The sequence below is a fragment of the Barbus barbus genome (assembly GCF_936440315.1).
Source record: "Barbus barbus genome assembly, chromosome: 45".
Lineage (NCBI taxonomy): Eukaryota > Metazoa > Chordata > Actinopteri > Cypriniformes > Cyprinidae > Barbus > Barbus barbus.
Window position 1 is genome coordinate 14589840 of NC_136723.1, and position 24651 is coordinate 14614490.

Consider the following 24651-nt stretch of genomic DNA (forward strand, 5'->3'; position numbering starts at 1 on the left):
GCAGTTATGCCACCTGCCTAAACTTGAGCTCTTTAAAGCAGGATGGATTCTGATTGGCTGTCAATGTTTTAATTGTTTATCAGCTGGAAGAAAATTGTTGTGAAACTGATTCCAGTGAGATTGTTACCCTGTGACATTATGGTTGTGGTGTGAAGTGCTATTCTTTTAAATTTAGAACAAATTTTAAAACTCTACAGTGAGGCACTTACAATGGAAGTGAATGGGATCAATCCAGTCTGATCTCATGAGAAAACTTTTCTGGGACTGACAGTTCACCGCCCCCCATAAACACAACCAAACAGTTGACGGTAGCCAATGGCTGCCATATAAGTTTCTTCCATACTATGGAAGTCGATGGCTATCGTGAACTGTTTGTCTATCAACAAATTTGGTAGCAATTTTGTATAAATTCATATGATGTGATTCATATGGAAACAAACAAATTTAATGAAGAAAAAATATTAGCATGAAGGTCCACTCTTAAGTGTCACATTTCTGCATTTAAATCCTCCAAAAATTATCCCCATTTGCTTCCATTGTAATTGCCTAACAATGGATGTAATTATGCTCAATTTATGAAGGATTTAAAGCACTGTAACCTTGATTTTTTTTTTTTTTAAGAAAACAAGGGAGTTGAAATCATTTTTGTGGTAATCAGCATAACTTTTCCTTCAAGAAAACAGAATATTGAAATTCAGAGAGTTCTGAGAGAATGCGCATGTGATACCTTTCACATGAAGATCTCTGGACTTCATCTAAAAATTCAATCTGGGTGGAGGGCCTGAAGTCCAGACACTGAAAGACAAAGAGCAGAGAAATGCTGGTACAAAAGGTTATACAATCACAACAGGGAGTGTGATCCAGTCAACCAGGCTTCCTAACTCAGTCTAATATAGCTGTTCGCACAACCGGGAGTGTATACGTTGAATATCAGATCATTATGACCTGCTAATTGCTCAATGCTCTCCAGAGGAGCTGAAATATCAAACCATTACACTAATCAAAAATGTTTGTTGTCTCTGGAAATTACAGGATTTTTAAGGTGAGAGGGAATGAGTTATAGTATTTTGGAAATGTGACACGACTCATTTAGGATGTTCAAAACTGCCAAGCAGGCCGTGACCTGTCTAGCTACCCACTAATTTACATCTCTCTCCTTCACTCGCACACATCTATTGCTCCTCCTGGATGGGGCACAGGGGTGCTGGGGCGAGAAAAGGGGGATGGAGGAGCATGCAGTGCTGGCGCTTGTTGGCTGACCCGGGTGTCTGCGGTTCTATCGTGGTCAGAGGAGGGGGAAAACGGGCGGTGTTTCTGAAATCCCTGTGAAATGTTCATTTTGGAACGACTTGTTGCTTACATACCTCTCTCACACCCTCTCTTCTATTTTGAAGTGTTTAAATATGGCCTAATATTGCTCAGTACCCCTTTTAGGTTTAACAAAAATCTAACTTCTAAGGGATGCAGTAAGTAAGTGTTTGTTTAGGTTTAGCTAGTACAAGATAGTTTTACACTTTATACTGACCCCTCTTGGTGTGGATGCACTGTTGCTTGTTTGTTTATCTTTATCATTTTATTAGTTCATTTGTTTTTCTCTACCTTACACTACACATATCTGTATAATGAATATTCTCGATTGAATCACGACAGATTTTTATGGTGGTAGCTATTTGTGGGTTGTTTGTTGTGTCACTCCATTAGAGGCTGCTGGTTATATCTGGAGGATTTCTGTATGTTTGGTTTTCTCTGTTTTGTTTAAATGGACTTTTATGCAAAACGCCTAAAAAATGCATTAATTAAGCTGTATTATTAGTAGGAAGGAACTAGGCCAGTTGAATGACACGGCGATGTGATGTTAACATGGCGCCCACCGTGAGGGGGCGCCCCGCTCCATGTAGATTAAAACCGCTTGTTTTTTTCTGCAAAACTGACAGGACTTGAATCTTATCGCACGTGGCATTTCTCAAAACACTGTTTAACGGTTTACATCGCAAAACTGGACGCACCTTTAAGCGGGACGTCCAGACTTTCCCGAACGCTTTCCGCTTAATAAAAGGTCACTCGGTTTATGTAAGCAGTTCAAAGTGCTGAAAGTTTTGAATTCGGTTATTGCTGGACGGTCGAAGCGCTCTTCCATCGCCCCACCTTGGTGATGATAAGTGAGCTAGAAACATCGTCCCATCATCATCCCTGCCCCTGCGCGCACCCCGCCCATCTCCGTTCCACTTCAGCTGCGCTTCCTTCTCATTCAGCAAACGCACTGTCCTGTGGCGAGAGAGGGGTCCTTTCCACCCCACAGCCAAACAAAAGAAGCCTGGAAAAGGAGAAAATCTAGCAAAGACTTCTTAAAGGGCAGGAGGACCCCTGAATTCTGCGTTTTTGTGTGAAGACAGCACCGTTCTTGAGGATATTGCAGGAAGGAACACTGGGAAGCTTTTTAATATCCATCCATTGTCAGTGTGTCATGTGGAGTCTGGGGTCACACAGGAGGATGACCTGTTTTTCACCTGTCGTTCTTCAGCATACATCTGAACAGGTTTGCTTGCGAGAAGACTCTCTCTGAACAATCCTCCAACACGCGCTCAGATGCTCACCTGGGTCTGTGTCCGGTTTTGGCTCCAGTTTTTAAAACCATCGCCTCAAAGATCTCACTGTCCGGGGTGATAGAAGCGCTGGAGCGATGCAGTCCATCCTGTCCTCTGCTGTCGTGCTGTAAGTTTCACGTGTAATTATTCAGTTTGAGTTGAAGGCTGTATTGTAGCGAGTCTCCATCTACTGATGGGTCCACCGTTTTGTCCAGCCTGAGCATTTGTTGTGTTTCCCATCTCTGGGTCAGACGATAGCCTCAGCAGATGCTGTGTTCTCATAATAACACATCCCACCCAGTGTCTCCTCAGATAACAGCAGCATGCACACTCATGATGAGACTTTCTAGGTCTGAAATCTGCTTAGACTGTAGTACAAGTCCTGTGTTGGTCAATGACAAATAAGGATGTCATAAATTAAATTAAAACATAGCTAAATATAAATTAAATTAGCCTACCATAAATTAAAACTACCAAGAATATTTTTTTGCAATACATTTTGCAAAACTATTATTTTTAAAGTTAAAATGTGTTTTTGTTGTTGTCATTGTTGTTTTTAACCTACTACTCCTGGTACACAATCATGAGGGCTTAAAGGGTCACCTCTTTATGGTTTTATGGTCTTTATGTTTTTATGGTTTTCTTGACACTTAACAACAAAATGGCTTCCTTCATTTTAGTGAGACCACAGTGATTTCAATTATGTGGCCAGATGATATATAATATCATAACATTATACCACTACTTATGCCAGATTTATATTATTTATTCCTTTGTATGTTCTTCAGACTGTTACATTGCTTTTTTTAAAATATTTTTACTGTCAATTTAGAAATTGACAGCATGCTCATGTATTTATTTTAATGCTCTTAATCCACACAGAAATTGAGCACAGTTTACCCATATATCAAAATCAGTAGTAATATTTTGTTCACCAAGAAGTGTCATAAAATAGAAGTGACCGGAGTTGGTTGGATCAGGGTTCATTCATAGGTCATATTCAGGTGGTCACTTCTGAGTATTTGCCCTCCTGATCCATAGTAATAGATTTAAACCTGTTGAGGTGAGGACAACATTTGAAATTTTTATGTTAAAACAAAACGCACTTAACCCCACTAGGTAAAAATAATTAGAGAAAGATGTGAAACATATGAATGTTGGTTAATAAAAATGGGAAGCGATTATGTTTTGGTAGATTTGGAAGGCTGTGATACATTATGATTCCTGGATGACATCATTTAGGAAAAGAGAGTGAGTGAGGCCGGTTGGCATATGTATAAAGTATTATTAACAATTCATAGCATATTTGAACACTGATCTTTAAATAAATGCAGACACTCACATGTGGTGCTAGTTTGGGTTAAAATAAACATTTTCATCTTTTTTTTCATGTTGCATCCTTCTTATAACTGTAGTCTTTTAACACTATACCAACCAACCCTAAAATAATATCATGAATTTAAAAAAGGGAAATATTTTGTAATACTGAGTCCCTATTTTATCTAAGGACTTAAGCTTTCATTTGCACCTAATTGGCTTGTCTTCACATCTGATGCAACAGAGATATTCAACTAAAAATAAAAAAGTGTGACATCCAACCTCCCCTTCATAAGTTAGAAAAGCCACTAGAGCAAATGCAAATGTCCCACAATCACATGTATCTTCTCTATTTCTCTTTGGCCAGATGCTTCCAGGTCGTGTTACTGTTCTACAGCCCATTACAGGTGCTTACAGTCTGCATGTGTTACCGATAATAAAACCATATATCAATTGATAGTTCATAAATCAATGAAAGTGATTTGTGACTGACTCCTGTGTTTGTGCAGGTGTTAGCGGTAGAAAATGTTAACTTTGGAGTACACGTAGAGAATCAGACAGGGGTGCGGGACGGCCTGAGCCGGAAACACCATCGGGTTTACCAACTATACAGTCGGACCAGCGGAAAACACGTCCAGGTGCTCGGCAAGAAAATCACTGCCTTGGGAGAGGATGGGGATAAATATGGTAAGGAATAATCTGAATGTGTCAGTTTACCTGTACACATTAAAGTAAATGACTGACTGAATAATTCATAAGAATTCTATCTATTTATCTATGTAATAAAGTGTGTGTGTGTGTGTGATCATATATTTACTATGTTTAATTATTGTAATTACTAAAATGTAAATATTATTAAAATATTATTTATATTAATTATTTGATAATTTATAAGAAAAACACTTAATATACACAAAAATAATATTATTCAGTAATTATTAATTTAATATATTGTAATTAGTTATATATACAGTCATAGCAAAAAATATCGGCACCTTTGGTAAATATGATCAAAGGCGGCTGTGAAAATTAATCTGAAAAAAAAAATTGTCAAACAGCACCTACATCACTACATGTTGTTCAGGAGGGTTTCAATAAAAATTCTCCTAGCTCATCCAAAAACAATCTCCAGCATATTCAGTTATCAGACATGACTGGAACTTCAAATGGGACTGGCTTCTATGGTCAGATGTAACTAAAAAATTAGCTTTTTTAGCAGCAAACACTCAAGATGGGTTTGGTGAACACAGGGCTAAAAAGTACCCCATGTGTACAATGAAATATACTGCTGTATTTGTGATGTTGTGGGCCTATATTTCTGCTGGAGGTCCTAGACATCTTGTTTAGACACATGGCATCATGGATTCTATCAAATACCAACAGATAAAAAAAATCAATAAGTGACTGACTCTGTTAGAAATCGTATAATGGGTCATGTTTGGATCTTCCAACCGGACAATAATCCAAACACAAACCTCAAAAACAACACAAAAATGGGTCACTGAGCACAAAACCAAGCTTCTGCTATGCCCATTCCAGTCCTCTGACCTGAACCCTGTAGAAAATGAGTGAGGTGAACTGAAGAGAAGAAGCACCAACATGGAGCTGTGAATCTGAAGGATCTGGAGAGATTCTGGATGAAGGATTGGTCTCTGATCTCTTTTCAGGTGTTCTCTAACCTCATCAGGCATTATAGGAGAAAATTTAGAGCTGTTAAACTGGCAAATGGAGGTTTCAAAAATTATTGAATAAAAGTGTGCCATTAATTGTGGCCAATGTGTATTAGAGAAAAAGATTTATTTCATAATGATACCCCCCCCCCCCCATTTTAAATTCTTATTCTCCAATGAAAGGTTAGATTTTTGTGATTTTTTAAAATAAAAGATCAAAAGGATTAACAATGCAGATTAGTTTTCACAGCCGTCTTTGATCATATTTACCAAGGGTGCCGATATTTTTGGCCATGACTGTATATATATATATATATATATATGTGTGTGTGTGTGTGTGTGTGTGTGTAAAATTATAAAATATATAGATATAAACTTTATTTTATTATATATATATATATATATATATATATATATATATATATATATAGCATCATGCTACTGCTTCTGCTAACTGAATAAATGTAAATGTATATTAAATAAATGTATAGTAATATATAATAAATATCTTAATCCTAAATTGAAATGTAATTAAATCTAAAACCACTAACACACTTCTTTGTTAACTGAAGTGAACAAAATCATCTGCCAAACATAGTTGTCTTGCTAAACTTTGTAAAGTTTATATGACAGTGAATCTAATGCATTTGAGTGTCAATTATGCATCTGAGTTCATTTATATTCCTGTATGTTTGTATTTTTGTGTTTCTTCACAAGCCCAGCTCGTGGTGGAGGCCGACACTTTTGGGAGTCAAGTGAGAATAAGAGGAAAAGAGACAAACTACTACTTGTGCATGAACCGTAAGGGGAAGCTTGTGGGGAAGGTGAGTTACTGAGAAATTACTGTACTTGATATTGAAAGTGAAAGTGACGTGACATACAGCCAAGTATGGTGACCCATACTCGGAATTTGTGCTCTGCATTTAACCCATCCAAAGTGCACACACACAGCAGTGAACACACACACACAGTGAACACACACCCGGAGCAGTGGGCAGCCATTTATGCTGCGGCACTCGAGGAGCCGTTGGGGGTTCGGTGCCTTGCTCAAGGGCACCTCAGTCGTGGTATTGAGGGTGGAGAGAGCGCTGGACATTCACTCCCCCCCCCAACTACAATTCCTGCCGGCCCAAGACTCAAACTAGCAACCTTTGGATTACGAGTCCGACTCTCTAATCATTAGGCCACGTCTTCCCAATTGTATATTGTAGGGTTAACATCCTTTAAATCCTTCATGCCCTGAAGAGGATTTCACACACTGATTTTAAACAACCTGAAGTCACTTGGCAGTGTGCAAAATGCACATCTTTGTTGAATTCATAATGAAAAAAAGCAAAAACATCAGTATAGATCATGGGCTAAATATAGTGATAAACCTGGATTTAATTACACTAACCAGCCACTTTATTATGTACAGCTTGCTAGTACCATGTTGGACCCTTTTTTGGCCTTCAGAACTGCCATAGATTCAACAAAGATCAAGAAACCAGTTTGTTATGATTTGAACTTTGAGACATGGCCACTTCCAACAGACAAAAATGCCCCATCACAAGATGGTACACTGTGGTCACTGGTCATAAAGGGATGGACATGGGCAGCAACATTACCCAGGTTGGTATTAAGGGGCCCAAATTGTGGTAACACCCCCCACACAGTTACAGCACCAACCTGGACATTGATATAAAGCCGGATGTAACCATGCTTTCATGTCATTCACGACAAATTTTGACCCTACCATTTTAATAATGCAGCAGAAATAAAGACTCGTTAGACCAGGCAACCTTTTTCCAATCTTCTATTGTCCAATTTTGGTGAGCCTGTGCAAATTGCATTGTCAGTTTCCTGTTCTTAGCTGACAGAAGTGGCACCCGGTGTGCTCTTCTGCTCCTGTAGCCCTTCTGCTTCAAGGTTCAACATGCTATGTTTTCAGACATGCTCTTCTGCATAGCTTGGTTGTAGTGAGTGGTTATTTGAATTACTGTTGCATTTCTATCATCTCAAATCAGTCTGGTCATTCTCCTCTGATGTCTGGCTTTCACCCACAGATCTGCCACTCATTGGATATTTTCTCATTTTCAGACCATTCTCTGTAAACCCTAGAGATGGCGGAGCGTGAAAATCCCAGTAGATCAGCAGTTTCTGAAATACTGTGGTACCAACAACAATCACCTCGCATTTAAAGTCACTTAAATTGCCTTTCCTCCTCAATCTGATGGTCGGTTTGAACTTCAGCACTTTGTCTTGACCATGTCTACATGCCTAAATGCGCTGAGTTGCTGCCATGTGATTGGCTGATTAGATCCGTTATTGAGAAGCTGTACTTAATAAAGTGGCCAGTGAGTGTATATTAAACATGCCTCTTTATAATGAAAATGCATATGCTTTTCCATTGCAGAAAGACAGCAGTGTAAACAGAGGCTGCATTTTCATTGAGATAATGCTTGAGAATAACTACACCGCTTGGATGTCAGCGCGCTATGTAGGCTGGTACATTGGCTTCACAAAAAGGGGCCGACCGCGCAGAGGTCCGAACACGTTACCCAACCAGCGAGACGTGCATTTCATGAAACGTTCCCCTCCAGGAGAGCAGCCTGACCTGCAGCCCAACAGCTTTACCACGGTCAGCAAGAGGAGCAAAAGAGTCCAGCAGACCTCCACCGCTCCACCACCGCTGCAGTAATGCAACAAACACTGACTGTTGCGCAAAGATCACATCTTACTGAGGATCTAGAGACGCGCTTTCTTACAACGCAAGTGGGTTAGGCTTTAGGACTGACCTCTCAGTAGAAGTCACAGTCAAAGGACAAGGTTGCTTAAACATTGTGTAATCATGCAAATATAACCAGACTCCTGGGCAAGTGTCCAGTCACTAAACCCTGACAACAAGGGGACCAAGCACTTCAGAGGCCAAAGAATTTCCCTCTAATGTCCAGTGCCACTATCAAAGAGCTCTACTTGCGTGAAGTTGTATGGCTAGAAAACTGGCAAGTGATTGGCATAATCTGCATTAGTTGAGACTTTGCGACTTGGATGCTTATGACCAAAAGGGCGATTAAAGGACATGCTTTGTGAATTCATCAAATTCAACTTTGGGCCTGTAAGAGCCATGAGATTGTAAACAAGAACCAAAGTCATTCAGAATGTATTTGTCAAGAAAATCTTATTTGACATCCTTGCAAATGTGTAGTTTTGGTTTTGCCTCACATTTCACCAGGAGCACCTACAGTCTTTCATATTTATTCAATGAAAAAGTGTAATTTAATGGGAGTGTTATACACCATCTTTCGTAAGTTTGGGGTGGGTAAGATTTTTAAATATTTTTTAGACTTACCAAAAAGTGCATTTGATCAAAAATACAGAAAAAAACAATAGTAATATTGTGAAAACTTCAATTTACAGTAAATGTTCAGTTTTAATAGATTTTAAAATGTACTTTATTTCCGGTGATGGCAAAGCTGACTTTCCAGCAGCCATTCCTCCGGTCTTTAGTGTCACATGATCTTTGAGAAATTCTAATATGCAGGTTTCCTGCTCAAGAAATTTGATTTGAACGTTGAAAATATTTTGTCGAAATCGAAAGTCCAAAAGTACAATTTGACTGGTCTTTAATAGTAGAATTGATCAATTAAAAAAAACTAACCTTAATGACCCTGAACATTAGAACGGTAGTGCAAATATAATTTAGCAGCACAATGTAAAATGAAATATTCTGACCACAAATAAAATCCCCCATAATCTACAAAAGAAAGTATAATAAAAGGACATAAAAAAAGACACCGTATGTGAGCAAACACTGATCTGCACTGATGTTCATGGTGGTTTTAAAACAAAATATCCATTACTGGCCACAACATGAGTGATACATTTAACTCTCTAGAGTGAAAATCAAGAGTTATTTGAACTGACCCCAGAGCTTCCAGCCCTGCAACTGTTGTAATGTTAAATGTTGCGGTTACTGTTGCAAATTACTGCCCCAAAGCCACTTGGGGCTGGTGAAATCTTGAGAGATGAAATATTTTGATACTATTCATGTTATTAAAATATTTATTTTGTGGACGCATTGATCAATGGGTTTCATCTTTTGACACCTTTACCCTGAACATTGGTGTATTTTGGGGTCCAAACTCTCACTGTTTTATCACCACCTGGTGGACCCAGAGGGTATAAACTACAGCCCTAAAAGGCACACACTAAAATACAAACCATGTACAACTGACTAGAACTAGTTTAACTATTATAAGAGTTCCAAACAATAAGAAAGCTAAACTGTAGAGCAAAACCAAGAAGATTTAAACACATAAGTACTCTTTTGAGGGTTTGTCTGTACTCTAGTCATCTACTGCATTCCGGATCAGCCACATTGGGCAGTAGTCATCTCTCTCTCCCCCGTCTGCAAACTGACTTTGATCCTCCCTCTTTATAATGTCTCCATTGCTCTCACATCCACCCTTACGTCTCGCAATCTAACAGTAGCCTGCTATCATTCATTCTAATGCCTTATTTCAATGGAATTCCATTCTAAAGTTCTCAGAACGAAACTGTGATTCCTGAGACTTCAAACTAAAATATTGCTCTGCATTCAAAAATTTTGAATTTCTAAAGCACTGAACTGGGCTTGTATTGTGGCTGTTGCCATAGTGGCATTCATAAGGAAAGCTGAAATCAAATATGTTGAAAATGACAGTACTGCCAATTTCCACATATTCGGAGCAGGAGGTAAACTTAAATATTTGAACAGCGGCCCTGCGATTTTTGGGAGGTCTTGGTTACTGAAATCTGGGCCTGTCGGAAACCCTTTATCTCAAAAGGGCGAATCATGCATACAAACACACACACGAAAAACACGACACGCGAAGGTTCTTAACACTCCTTCACAGTCAAGTACTTTATTCTAATTAATAACGCTTTTTTCTTTAAAAAATCTTTTCAATATACAACACCATTTTAGACGAGACAATTCTGTTTACAACTAAATTCAGATCAGTTATGGGTCATTCAGAACCTAGACGAGCAGACAGTGAAAAGGGGAACGAGACGGACAGCGCTAAAAACGAGAAATGGAGGGACATATCAGGAGAAGAGGCAAAAAACTACAATTATTCATACGATTTCACAAGAAAAGAAAATATGAAGTCAATTTCCCAACATAAAAAAAAAGGAAAAGAAACCGAGGGGTTGACCAGCACACATTACACGTCCCATCGCTCACTCATTCATGCAGAACAGTCCTGAGAGAAGGAAGGCACTCAGACCTTGCCTTCTCCCTTTAGTTTTTCAACTTTTTCGTTTGAATCAATAAAAATAAAACAAACAAAAGATAGATACAGAGTTCATGGGCCCAGGGGGCGGAGCCGGGGCAGCCGTCACTCTGTACACGGTGGCAGGGGTGAGGGGGGGCTCCACACCCATCCTCACGTTACTCCGTTTAATGGCATCACTCTCTCCATTTTTTCTCCGCCTCCTCCGCAGAGAGGGAGAAAGAGAACTGACGCGGTTTGTGTCGTGGGGCGGCCCTCGAAACGACTGAAGAGGGAGAGAAATAAAACGGACAGATGGAGAGAGGAGGGTGAAGGGGGGGGGGGGGCGTTCCTCAACCTTTGATTCTGGCACACTTCCACAGAGAGACTGGGTCACCCGAACAGTCCCCACACACACTCGCACACACTCCGCACACCACCAGAGCTTCCCTGTCGAGAGATCACACGCATATTAAGTTAGAGTTCGTAATCTGATGCGTGTGAATTTAAGATTGAAAACATGCGCTACCTGCTATCTGGATATATAGGTATACGTGCGGGATGGCGATCGTCCTTCCGTCTGCCCATTGGTCGACACGTTGAGGAAGTCCCAGATAAGGATAGTGTCATCGTGGGAACTGCTGATGATCTGGAACTCGTCGAACTGGAGCCGGAACACTCGGCCAGAATGTTCCTGCACACAAACAGACTACATTAAAACAATTCATCCACGACAACACTGCTGCAAATCAAAAGCAGTCCCAGACTGGGAATGACATGACACAAGACTATGGTGCTATAAATGTGTGACATTGCAGTGGGCTGATTAACTACACATGACCGAGATGAGTGACAGATCAGAGACTCTTAGGAGTGGATCACACAGAGCGGTTAACTTGTGTCACAGAGCAATTAATCAGATGATGTTTATTTGAGATTATTGCTGCAAAGTTTGTCATTTTGTACACATTTAAAGATTTGTCCTTAAAAAAAAACCCCAAAAAAAACCAAAAAAAAAAAAACCTTGAGAGCCGGAAGACGAGGAGATGGAAACTCACCACTAGTGTACGTAGACACAGAGTGCTGGCAGGGGCTCTTGGATCGAGAGCAGCTTGTAGGTCCCATACTTTAATTTTACTGCGCACACACACAAAACATTAAAACACATTAGAAAGAAAAAAAAGTCATAAATCCATGGTACATCGGTTAAAATACCCTCTCTCATTCTTATGTTGTAAACCAGCTCTAGAGGCGCATTTTACACATAATCTACAGATAATCTGTGATTCAATTGTGGGTTTTGCGGGATTAAAAGTGACCGCTCCCTCGGCTGTGTGGGTATTGTGCACTGCTCATGTATCAGATTAATGACCGGAGCACAGGGAGCAGACAAATGCAACTCCGCAATTAAAGATGTTAGAATAAAGAGATTATTCACATTAGAAGAAAAAAAAAAAAAAAAAAAAAAAAAAAACCTTAAATTTAATCCCCCAGACTACACTACGTTTCAGCAATGGCAGTGTGAGGAGATCAAGGGGGGGGGATTTTGCTAATAGATTCATTTTAAAATGCACATATACATATATATATATACATATATATATATATATATATATTAAAAAAATGTTTTTTGTTTTTGAGACTTATTATGAGAACTTCTCCTCCCAGGCTTATTTGGCTGTCGCCAAACGGTTGCAAAAATCGTTTTTCCACATTCTGTTATTTTTCACTGCAATGCAAAAAATGACAATAAAACTTCCTTCAACTTTGAACTAATCAGACTCAGACGTACCCGTCATACGCTCCACTCACGATCCGCTTGTTATCAAAGCGAATACAGCGAACAAGCTCCTCGTGCCCTTCCAAAACCCGCAAGCAAGCTCCACACTCGATATCCCACAGCCTGGAGAAACAGATTAACAAATTCTGTGAGAAAATAAATCATACATGTAAAGAATACGAACTGGCTGAATCCAGGTCACATTCTTACCCCCAAAAAGAACAATTATACCAGCAAGAAAAACAAAGAATTGGGTTACATGTCACAAGAAGAAAATAAAGTCCCTTATGATTTTTTGCACATTATTTTCAGACCAATAAAACTCAAAATTACTTTTTTCATAACTGTTCATTACAAAACAGAATTATACATAGTTCATAGACCATGGTAGCACTTGTTGTAGTTGATTTGATTTAACGAAATTAAACAAATAAATACAAAAAAAGAAATTAGGCATCTTCTCACTAGGGATGTAACGATTACCGGCTTGACGATAAATCATGATAAAATTCCCCACAGTTAGTATTACCGTTTCATATTTTAATTATCATTAAAACCGTCTTCGATTACCACGATCTGAACAACTCACGATAAATAAACACCGTCCAACATAAAGCAGAGTTTTGAGTAACAGTCTCAAGTGCACACAGCAGTAGAGGAGTTTCGTTTTGAGTAAAAATAGGGCGGAAAAGTTGGGAGGTTTTAAAAGAGTGCTAAGGGAATTATACAAGTGAATATATGAATGAATCAATTATATAAATGCACCTCTGAAGGATCTGATTGTCTTCAGAAACGATTCGTTGGCATTTTGTTTTCATCTTCGCACCATGTAATACCTAAAGGAAGTGTTCTTAAATCGCAATACTGTTTTGTCCACTGAGTTTACGGGAAACTTTCATATAAAGCACCACCTAGTGTCAGAGAGTGGATTTACATTCAGCTCGTGTGCAGTTTCTGTCTGGACAAAAACAGGCCGAATTTGCTTGGCCTGCTGTAAATTGTGACCGGTTGATGAAAAACAAGCTTATGTGGATTCGACACATTTATACAATTCAGATAAGTTATCTAGAATTATTTATGGAGTAGATAAAATACATATTTATTAATCAATTATAATTTTGACAACTCTTCTTTATTTAAAAGGCTGAAATGTGATGTTTACCTTTATATGAAACTTTTTCAAAGCTTTATTTGAACATTTACATTAGATATCTGAACATGTTGTCAGTCAAATTGTCATTTAAAATCCGGACATCATTGGTAATGCTATTGTTTTAGTGATTATGCAAACAAAAAGTCATTTTATTTGCCGTTTGTTGATTTTTAAATATAAAACTTGAAGTGATTTGTGTCTCTGTACTTTTTGAACACGTTTTAACAATACCGTGATAATACTGATAACTGTGATAATTTTGGTCACTATAATCGTGATAAGAAATTTTCACACCGTTACATCCCTACTTCTCTCAAAGGCCACAATTTATCAAAAATACAGAAAACAGTAATATGCAATACATTAACTATTAAACTAAATTTAAATTATATTTTAATATCAGTGTCACATTAGCCTTCAGAATCATTCAGATTTTTTTCACTGCTGTTTATTACATTAAAATAAAATAATTTAAACAAAATTAATAAATAAGAGTAAACAAAAAATGTTTTACTGGTATTTATTCACTTTTTAACGCCATGTCAGCATCAAGGCTATTTTCATGGCGACCTCTGAATAAATTATACAAGGTATACACTTAAAAGTTTATAAAAGACATTTCAAAATTCTAAAATACATTAAGGTGATATTTAAAAAACAAAACAAGTTAAACACTGGTAAAAAAAAAAAAAAAAAAAAAAAGTACTTTATGGGGTGAAATGAGTGATTCACTCAACTACTATTAAACAAACTTGAATGATTACTAATTCACACATACCTGATGGTGTTGTCTGAGGAGCCGCTGACCACAAGTCTGTCTCTGTACTGCAGGCAGGCAATTCCTCGCTTATGACCGTTTAGTGTCCGAACAAACTCACAGGTGCTTGTACTCCACACCTGCAAAACACAGTACATCACACAACAGGATTAAACATCAAATACTTTAAATCTGTTCCAAATCACTGCCATCTATCCTTAGAATAATCTGTAGGCATATTTAATAAAATACCAGTACATTTAAACTCAGGAGGTCATGTGTGTGCATGCGAAAACACCTCCAGACATCTACACACCAGTCCTCACTGCCCTGCCTCATTATTTGGGGAATGTTTTGATAGGGTGGGGGCTGCAGAATGACTTGGCACCCCTTCCAGAGTAATGGGTGGGCTGGATCAGGGCTGTCTGTTTCTGGAATCTCAAATGCTCCGAGTCCAGCATCTAGAGCGGCATGAGTGCTGAAGTGGACTCTGGGCAAGAGCAAGGACTATAGCGCTTCTGCAGTCTACAGAGAATTAGGAAACTATTACACTGCTGCCCTCTGCTGGGAACTTCTGTGCTTTGGACAGAACAAGCCAGTCAAAGTCTAGCTGCATGACAATATAGTCTAGTACGCTGCAGCTTATTTTCATCAAGTATCAACACAACACACTCAGACAAGACAGGGCCTGATGCATTTTAAATCAGATAAAACAAAGCATTGTGTTTTGATTGACAGCTGATAACGGTCATTCAGAGATCAGAGCACTGACCTTTATGGTCCGATCCCCAGAGGCAGAAACAATGTACTTGTCATCAAAGTCGACCACATTGACGGCAGCCCTGTGTCCGACAAGGACCCGGCGGAGACTGATGTCTGTAGGAGAGGCCATGTCCCACACAGCAATGGAGCGATCCTTCGAGCAGGTGACCATCAGCCCGTTACAGAATCGCAGGTGGAGCACAGCCTCGTTGTGGTGAATCAGAGTGTTCAGAACCTCCCCCGAGTTCACATCCCACACTCTGGGTAAAAAGAGAAGGCAAGCAAAGTCAGACCTGATTTTATCAGTCCCTTATTCATTCCAGCTGAACAGACATGTGGAGTGACGGGGGGGAAACTGGAAAAAAATGAACAGAGGACTTATAGAGAGCGAGAGAACGATAGAAATCTGACCTGACAGTGGAATCAGAGGAGCCGGTAACAATGACTCTCTCATCGTATTGCAGACACAGCACAGAGCCTGTGTGCCCCGTCAGGATCTTCAAACACTCCAGTGTCTGTTTATCCCATATCTGAATGCAAACACACAACGTCTTTTTATGATTGTAAACACAATGAATTTAACAATGTCAAATATAAACTGCTGTTAACTAGATTAGACTCATTAAAGAAAAAAAATATATATACATTTCTAGTTGGGATGCACCAATATTTAGTCAATAACTATTTGTATTATTGTGGCCAATATCAATTACAATTGTAAAACATTTTTATCTAATACCTTTAAATAAAATAAAAAATGAAGTAATCAAATATTAGTTTATCATCACTACTATTTAAAGGTTTTCAGTCAGTAAGATGTTAATATTTTTGAAATAAATCTTTAAATCTACAGTATAAACAGCGATATTGTGCAATAATTACAATTTAAAATAAATGTTCTATTCGAGTACATTTGAATACAAATGTAATTTATTCCTGTGATGGCATTTTCACCAGCCATTATTTCAGTCCTCAGTGTCACATGACCCTGATTTGCAGCTAGAAGTTTAGATTTAATAAAAAAAAAAAAAAGTTAAATTTAACAGAAATCCTTTTGATATAAAAATGTCTTTACTGTCACTTTTGACCAATTTAATGCATGCTTGCTGAATAAAAGTAAATTTTTCCCCCTTACAGACCCCAATAATTTAGAAACACATTTGCCATTTAAATCTTTCACGACTACAGGCATCATAAATTTAAAGGAGTCATAAACTGCATTTGTTTTTTATTTTGTACTGTTCTCCGAGAGGTCCACTTATAATGTTAAAGATTTTTACATCAATAAACAATTTAGAAGTAATAGGCTATTTTCTGTTCTGTTTTAACCCCCTCATCTGAACGCTCTCTGAATAGCCGTGGCGGATTGTAGACTCGGAAGTAAATGCCCACCGGCTCACAGTTGTGTATGTTTGACAGCCTACATGCTTCACAGATGGATGCTGCTGTGTTTTAGGTTAAAAACGCATAAATACTCCGTACACATCAAATGATCTGTAATAGCAGACAAAGCAATAATGACCACAAAATAAAGACCATTTACTCACACGTGTGGTGCGATATCAGATCCAATATAGTCAGACTCGGCACACTATCGTCTTTTAGTTTCAGGATTTCTGAAAATCCTGTCGAATTGTGCCTCGTTTATAAACAAATCCATGGAAAAGGGAAGTGAAAAATAAAAAAAAAGGACCAAGTTCTTACTGACACAGTCTGGCACTTCATTAAAAATAAAGTTTGTTTGGTTTCTGCGTAGACCTGGGTGTTCACCTCTCTCGCAAACACTACATGTGCGAATCGGTGTGTGGGGCTCAAAAGGCAGTGATGTAGAAGCAGACGTTGATCTTCTGCAGAGGCAGTGTTTACCCACAATATCATGTGAAAAAGTGGCACATTCCACAACCAAAAACAGTCGTTATGACGGACTGGTTTCAATACAAGTTATTTTTAGACTAAGGACAAAGTTGAGTTCTATTCTGAAACTTAAAGGATTTTTTAAATAGCACAATGACCTCATCTCTCAAAAGATCAAGGGAATTTTGATTTCTCGGTTCATGACCCATTTAATAACAATAACCTTTTACTGATTGTCAACTGACACATCCCTAGAAATACACTTGCTGAAATTCTCTCCCCTACATACAACCAGTATCAATAGTCATTCTTGCCTTAGAAAGTGTGACTTGAATCATCTCACCTGTTTCAATCCCCTCTCTCTAGTTTCAGTATTATAATACAGAAGGAGAGAGATTTGATTGTGTAAATCAAAAACTCAAGCATGTTTCCATTTAAAGAGCTGTTCCTCTAACTGGTCAAAAATCAAGCATTTGCTAAATGTGATTAAATACATCAGCGTAATTCATGAGAACACGCTTGTGGTTAGTGTTTTTAAATGACACCTGCGTATTGATGCACTCAGATGGTGTGGTTTTTACTGGTAATGACTTCACTAAACCCACACGGAGTTAGTAGAAATACACGGGCAGAGCGCGGTCGCACCTTGATGGAGTTATCACGTAGACCGCTGATGATCTTTTCGTCATCATACTGGAGGCAGTAAACACCTTTACTGTTCTCCGACCTACATTGGATCCTCTGCAGGTTATGTCGGCCGCACCTCCAGTTCGCCTCGATGGTCTGGAAACATGAACAGCAACGTCATATCACCAATTTAGTTACACCGCTAAGAAGCATAACTAATTTATTTGATTTGATCAAAATTGATTATGCACTGATATCAACTAAAACAGCTGCCCGTTTTATCATTACATTTGAAATAGTAGTATTAAAATAACTGAAGGCTGCATACTCCGATTACTCAGAGGGCAGCTATGAAGATGACAAAGAGCTGGGTAACATGAGGCCTGCCACCTACCCCTGAGGTATAATCACTGGTCCTGCTCATTCAAATGAACAAACGCTTACTACCTCCCTTTCCTTAAAAACATGACATGAGCAGACAAGATCTAATATCGTACTACACTCATAAAAGGACAAGAGAGAAAGAACGATGGTTGCTTTGCCCACCTCAATGTCCTGAATGATTTTTGGATAAAGAGAGCGGTAGTACGAGTTTGGAGGAACTTCTGTTGTGCGGTTCTTGAATAGGTATTTTTCCCTGTGAAGGAAACAGCAATAAACATCCCTGATAAACTGACATAAGCATCTTCATAATTCAAGACCAAATAAGATGTACAAGACAGTCTAAATGGAGGTTCCCAGCACGTCTGGTGGAGAATTACACCACTGAGAGATAATGACGAGGTTGTTGTTAAACCTCATGTATAAATGAGGGGGTTTGGGGGATGTAAACAGTCATATCAGCACTGTGACTCACCACTGGTGTCTCTCTGAAAGGCCTTTCCACAGCGGGTCTGTCCGAACCATCCTCTCGATCAGCTTCTTCCACAACATGCCTTCGGATATCACACGCTGCCATTCTTTACACACCAGCTCAGCCGAACAAAGCGAGCGTGCATCCAGGAAGGACAAGATGTTCTCCGCTATATGATCTAGACCCTGAGCTAGAAGACAAATTTAGAGTGATTTTGTTTAAGTGAAATAGGACATTAAATAATAATAAAAAAAAAAAATAAAAAAAAAAAGGGAAACTAAAATGTATGTATCAGGAAGGGACTGGATAGTACAAAGTAGACATTAATGATAAACATGGAGATTGGAGAATGCAAGAGGGGTTTAAAAACAAAAAGCATAAAAGGTGGTTTGATGTCAGCTAAAATGAAAAACTTAATCATTCTAATATCCTGATCTGGTGCTTGAGAAACATTGTTTTTTTTTATCATCAGTGTTGAAAACCATTGTGCTGCTTAATATTTTTGTGGCAACTGTGATACATTTTTCAGCATTCTTTGTTATAGAAAGTTAATTTATTTGAAAGATATTTTTTGCAACATCACAAATGTCTTCAGAGTCACTTCTGATCAATTTAATGCATCCTTGCTGAAAAAAAATTGATTTTTCAAAAAATATATCTTACAGGCTACAACATTTCAATGGTTGTGTCAATGGTATATTTTGATGAAATACAAACAGGGATTTTATTCTAAGAATAGGGCCCTATGATTTCCACGATGTGGAAAACGCGGATGGAATCCAGATATAAAAACAGAACTTACAGTTTAACACGGAATATCAAATGTTGACAATTCATCAACATTTGACAGCATCCCAAAACTAAACAAAGGAAACTTTGCTTTCTCTTTCCTTAATCCCCTCAATTGTAAATTGCTTTGGATAGAGTCTGCTAAATGAATGTAAATGTATTTCACGGAATTTGTCCAAGTTTGGATGAATTTATCAAAATTAGGTCATTAACCTTCAACCAAATCGCGACATGGACTAATATCTGTAAATATTAAACCGCAAAAAGACTAATTAAATATGAATCCTGCATGTTCGTGTCTCCGTGTGAATGAATGACGCAGACGCGCATTTTGTTTACTACACCTTATGAAGCGCATGACGCTCGTGGTGATTTCAGCGTCTGCCATCTCACTAAATGAGGACATAAATACATGAACAACATCTCTAGAACTGCTCTGAGAGTACTTCATGATCATTTTACTGTTTCATTTGAGTAAAACTAGCGTCATATACACAGAAATTTAAAAGTATTCACACCAACCCGTCAAAATAAAAGTTCGGTTTAACTTGAAAGCATTGCGCCAGAAATATTCTGTAATATACGCAATACTACTACTACTACTACTACTGTTAAACTACAGGAAAATTACTTCAACTATTTTTAAGGAAAAGTCACAATACGTCTTGCATGTTTTAATTTGGTAACAATAAACTGAATTTGATAAAAAATAAAATTTCATAGGGCCCTAAATCTGTGATTTTTGTTAAACTTTTAATAAATTGATGTTAAACTGTATATTTTTCATGATTTTAATTAGACATGCGTTCTGATGAATAAAAATCTATTTAACCATTAAAAAGGAGTCCAGAAAAATTCAAACAAAATTTGGAAAAAAATTATAGCATTTGGGAAAAAAATAAAACGGATTTCATAGGGCCCTATAAGAATAAAATACACTAATGAATTGTGAGATAAAAAAGTTGAGATTTCAACTTTAGAGATAAAAACAAGCCAAGACAAACATGGTCTCTTTAAACTTAAGGCTATATTTTGGCATTTTCAGAATAAGGACTCTGTGTGTGTTACCTGGCAGTGCCGTAATGAAGTCCCTTTGGAGCATGGGTTTGAGGTAGGAGTTTATGTGGCCGTGTTGGTAATGGCACATGCGTGAGATCAGGTGTTCCACAAACTCCACCTGGTCTGCCTCAGACCACTGATCAAAGAGCTGGATGCACACGTCCTTCTCCTTCTCGTAATTTCCCTCTGACGGCCGCTTCCTAAAGCCTGTCAAAGGTCCATTACTCACCTGAGGACAGATAAAAGTAGGCTGGGAGAATTGTAAAAGGAAAAACAAATAAATAAATATATTAGATGAGACAAAAAATGTATCGGAAAGGATTGGGCAAAGGGAAAATTTGAAACATAGTAACATCTATCATAATATTTTAAGGCAGATGTGTTAACTTAGCAAAGAACAGTGCTGCAGGTGCTCTTCTATTAAAAGAGCCACATACACTTCCTGTCTTCACATGCAATAATAGGAGTTTCTACAAGAAATTTTCATGCTATTAATCCCAAACAACTCATCTCATTTGATGTTCTGTACATAGTCATACTTAAGCACTTAAGTGACACTTAAAACATTTTAAGAAAATTGGCACAAACAAACGTCAAGTAAAAACAAGAGTTTTGTTTCTTTGTAGAAAAGTTTATATAAAAATTCTGACATTTTCTGGAAGTCAAAAATTAGAAACATCGTGATCTAATGTGTGGTTACTCTGCTAAAACATCTGTATGAGATTTAGGGGAACTAATCTCATAAATTCATTAGAATACATTTGGTTTTGTTAAAAGTAAATCCAAAAATGTGAAGTTAGCCTGGAGAAATCTAGCATCATATGTCTGCATATCATGCCACTTGGATTCATATGAAATTCAAGTATTTTGAAGGGTCTTACATTATTGTTCAAAGTTTTGGGATCAGTACGATTTTCTTTAGAAGAAATAAATACTTTCACTCAGGAGGACATATTCAATTGATCAAAAATGACACCAAGTACATTTATAATGCCACAAAAGAGTTAACTGAATGTACTTTATTTAAAAAAAATATATCAGTTTCCACAAAAACATTAAACAGCACCACTATTGTCAACGTTGATAAGAAGAAAAGCTTCTTGTGCAGCAAAGCAGCATATTAGAATGATTTCTGAAGGATCATGTGACACTGAAGACTGGAGTAATATATTGCTATATTAAATTGCATATATTGTGTAAAGTTTTATTAAATTGTAATAATTTCACATTATTACCACTTTACTGTATTTTTGGATCAAATAAATGTAGCCATGCTGAGCACAAGAGACTTCAAAAACATTACAAAATCTCTCCAACACCAAACTTTTGAACAGTTGTGTAAGTGTCCAGATAATTTTGGGGCCAATGTAATTATCCAGGACATCTCAAATGCAAGAGGACACCTAAAAACAGAAAGAAAATAAAAGCCTGCGGAAATGGACACTGAGGTTTTCCAGATGCAGATTAGGCCATGCCCTACAACAAACCCCTGAGTCAAAAGTACTTCAATACAGAAAATCCTGCATAGTTCAGGGAAAGGCTACTAAATAGTTCCTTATTGTTCTATCCGTTGGTTATTTTATCAGACTTTACTGTGGTACGGCTCATCCACCTCACCTTAATCACTGTGATCTTTGGGGAGCGGTCTGCAGTCTGCGAGTCCATGACAGAGATGTTCTGCAGAAGAAAATCACAATTCATTATTTTATTTTTTTATAAAATCAACTGTATTGTCTGCTTTAAATCAAACTAAAACAAAAATTCAAAGAGATGGACCACAATATGAATCAGAACAACTCTATACATAACCTACCCTTTCATCATCTGCTCGCATACATTCATAATCACATTGCATTGTTTGTTGGAAAGGAGATGAAAGGACTGAGCAACAGCCTACGACCTGTGTGTGCTGAATAATTGGACAGATTCTCCATCAGCATGCAGCAAAGATGTGGGATAGGGCAGGGCGTGTGGGCATTTGGGTAACGTGTCAACAGCTGTCCCCTAGCCAAGGCCACCACAAGGATATGCTTACATCCCAAATGCAGCCACGATAGAGATGATACCATCCATATCGCTGCTCTTAATATCCACGACTCAGCACCTGCTTTAATCCATAATCACTGAATATCGGCCAAACTCTTTAGAAAGTTAGGCTCTCTGGAATAAATAAAGCAGTGTTATATTGAAGCTAGACACTGACGCCAGTGTTATTTTAGCAGCACTGAGATAGCATTAGACTTTTAATTAATATATAATTATTTCTTCATTTAATTTTAATGAGTGTTTTTTATTATTATTTTCTTACATGTCTACAAAGTTAATTAAGTTTTAGTGGTAGTTATTGTTAGTTCAAGTTAAACTAAATGAAAATGGGAAATACTGCCTTGATAACCGAAGTTTTTCCCCAAAATAACAAATGTTTCTATGGTTTTAGTTAAAAATAATAACCCAGTCTGACACATGATGACAAAGTCTAGGATTAATTTCAAACCATCTTTCTAGGTCAGCAGAGCAGGAAGTGTAGATTTATTAGGAGTCTCTGCAGTCTATACACAAATTCACATGACTTGTCTTCAAGCAAAAGCCATTTATGTCTTCCTCAAGCTTCACGATACAAGTGGACAACCTCAAGTGCATTCACTCCTACCCTTTTCACAGTATCCATGGCAACAAGAAGCAAATCTACTCTGCAAAACTGATTCTATAATGCTATTGTATTGACTAGGAGAGATATTGATTCAGACACAGCCTTATTATTTAAGAGCACATTTAAAGTCAAACTTTTATTTCTAAGGATACTATAAAAACGTTTTATATTAAGAATTTAAATATTGTATTTAAAATTAATAACGAGACATGCACGGTATATGCAAATACCGTCAAAAAAATAATAAAAGCTGCATGTTTAAGTAGTAAACTACTTTTGAGGAATTCAGATTATTTTTTATTGTAAGTGTTTCATAGAATTACTGTTTACAAAAGTGAAACAAATTACTGCGTTTAATAAGAAAATATCGTAATTGGTTCGAGTAGGCTAACGTTAATGGTTTGATGTGGTTAGCCACCTAGCCGCTTGCTATAAATGCTGCTTTCATATCAACAATTAACGTTTGTATTTGACTAAAACACAAATGTTTACTCATCCAAACAAGGTTATTGTATTAGTTGAGTATTCGCTCATTGTTCGGCTCAAAAACGTCATCTGAAATTGACAGCAGGAGCGCTTACTTCCTATTACGCAGCTTTAAAGTCCAGTTAAAATGTGTCTTGAGAAGTAAACGTTGCGTTATTGTGAACGAGAAATTATTGTTTTAAACACTTTAAAACAAAGTTAAGTGTTCTGAGACTTTATATGAACCACAAGTCGTCTGTGGGACCAAATTATAGACAGGATTGAGTGGCGCAGAGGCGCCGCAGTGAAGCTCAAGGCACCGGCTAAACTCGATGAGACTCGGGCTCACCACGATGCCACGGCAGCTTCCCTTCCTTCGCCTCCGCGACTAGCGCAATAAATATCCTCAGCCCCCGCCAAAAACAACTCTTCGCCCTGTCTGCTAACGTCTCAGCTGTTGTTTCAAGCGAAAGACACAGGCGAGAGACGTGAAAACAACAAAGTGAGCCAGCGATACATAGTAGGGCCCTCCCTGTCAGCCGAGCCAGCCATTTCTCTCACTCGCTCGCTCTCTTCTCACCCCTCCTTCCTCCCTCTCCTCAGCCGATCCTTATCTACTCCACAAGCTGGTTATATTCAACCAGGCTGCTGTTATAACCGCTACAATGGATTTATAAACTCTAAAGTCTTGAGAACATACCAGAAAATGTTTTTCGACGCACACCCGAGTACTCACCATTAGCTCTAAGGTTTTGTCCTCCATCTCCGGCTCCATGTTTGTTCCCCGAAACTCGCAGTGAAAATGGAAACCCCGCCCTGCGACACAATCACGTCACGAAAGGAGGCGGAGAAAGCAGCCTTGTGTCTAATTCTCCCATTGGCTGGCAGTTAAAAAACCGTGCGCCAAATGGGCGTAGTCCGCGTTGTGATTGGATCATTTCTGCTGCTAAGGGTACAAAGCGGTTACAGACACAGTACGTCATAATCGAAGGGGGATATAATGTGGAACAACATTCATGGTTGGTCATCGAATGACAAAAAGGGTTTTGTCTGCTTTGTAAAATGAACGGCTATTGGCTGCTGTCTGGTACGA

At 38.1% G+C, this 24651-nt stretch overlaps 2 protein-coding genes across 4 annotated transcripts; one reads left to right on the top strand and one right to left on the bottom strand.

Annotated features, from left to right (window-relative positions):
• Positions 1 to 1923: 1923 nt before the first annotated feature.
• LOC306863711 (fibroblast growth factor 18-like) lies at positions 1924 to 9626 on the top strand. Its single transcript, XM_079407222.1, has 5 exons — positions 1924 to 2712; positions 4270 to 4309; positions 4412 to 4589; positions 6290 to 6396; positions 7968 to 9626. The coding sequence occupies exons 1-5, from the start codon at positions 2681 to 2683 to the stop codon at positions 8250 to 8252; spliced, it is 642 nt and encodes a 213-aa protein (XP_079263348.1). The 5' UTR covers positions 1924 to 2680; the 3' UTR covers positions 8253 to 9626.
• Positions 9162 to 24372, bottom strand: LOC306863710 (F-box and WD repeat domain-containing 11-B). 3 transcript variants are annotated; one of them, XM_079407219.1, is made up of 13 exons: positions 24295 to 24372; positions 22061 to 22120; positions 20453 to 20693; positions 18599 to 18785; positions 18289 to 18379; positions 17761 to 17898; positions 15673 to 15791; positions 15272 to 15521; positions 14521 to 14639; positions 12602 to 12712; positions 11868 to 11946; positions 11339 to 11503; positions 9162 to 11259 (listed from the first exon to the last, which is right to left on the bottom strand). In XM_079407219.1, the coding sequence occupies exons 1-12, from the start codon at positions 24331 to 24333 to the stop codon at positions 11342 to 11344; spliced, it is 1596 nt and encodes a 531-aa protein (XP_079263345.1). In that variant the 5' UTR covers positions 24334 to 24372; the 3' UTR covers positions 9162 to 11259; positions 11339 to 11341. The 3 variants fall into 3 exon arrangements, with proteins under 3 accessions (XP_079263345.1, XP_079263347.1, XP_079263346.1); XM_079407221.1 differs by having other exon boundaries at positions 9602 to 11259; positions 20453 to 20672; positions 24295 to 24369; XM_079407220.1 differs by lacking the exon at positions 24295 to 24372 and adding an exon at positions 22257 to 22603 and having other exon boundaries at positions 9602 to 11259.
• Between the last annotated feature and the right edge of the window lie 279 nt (positions 24373 to 24651).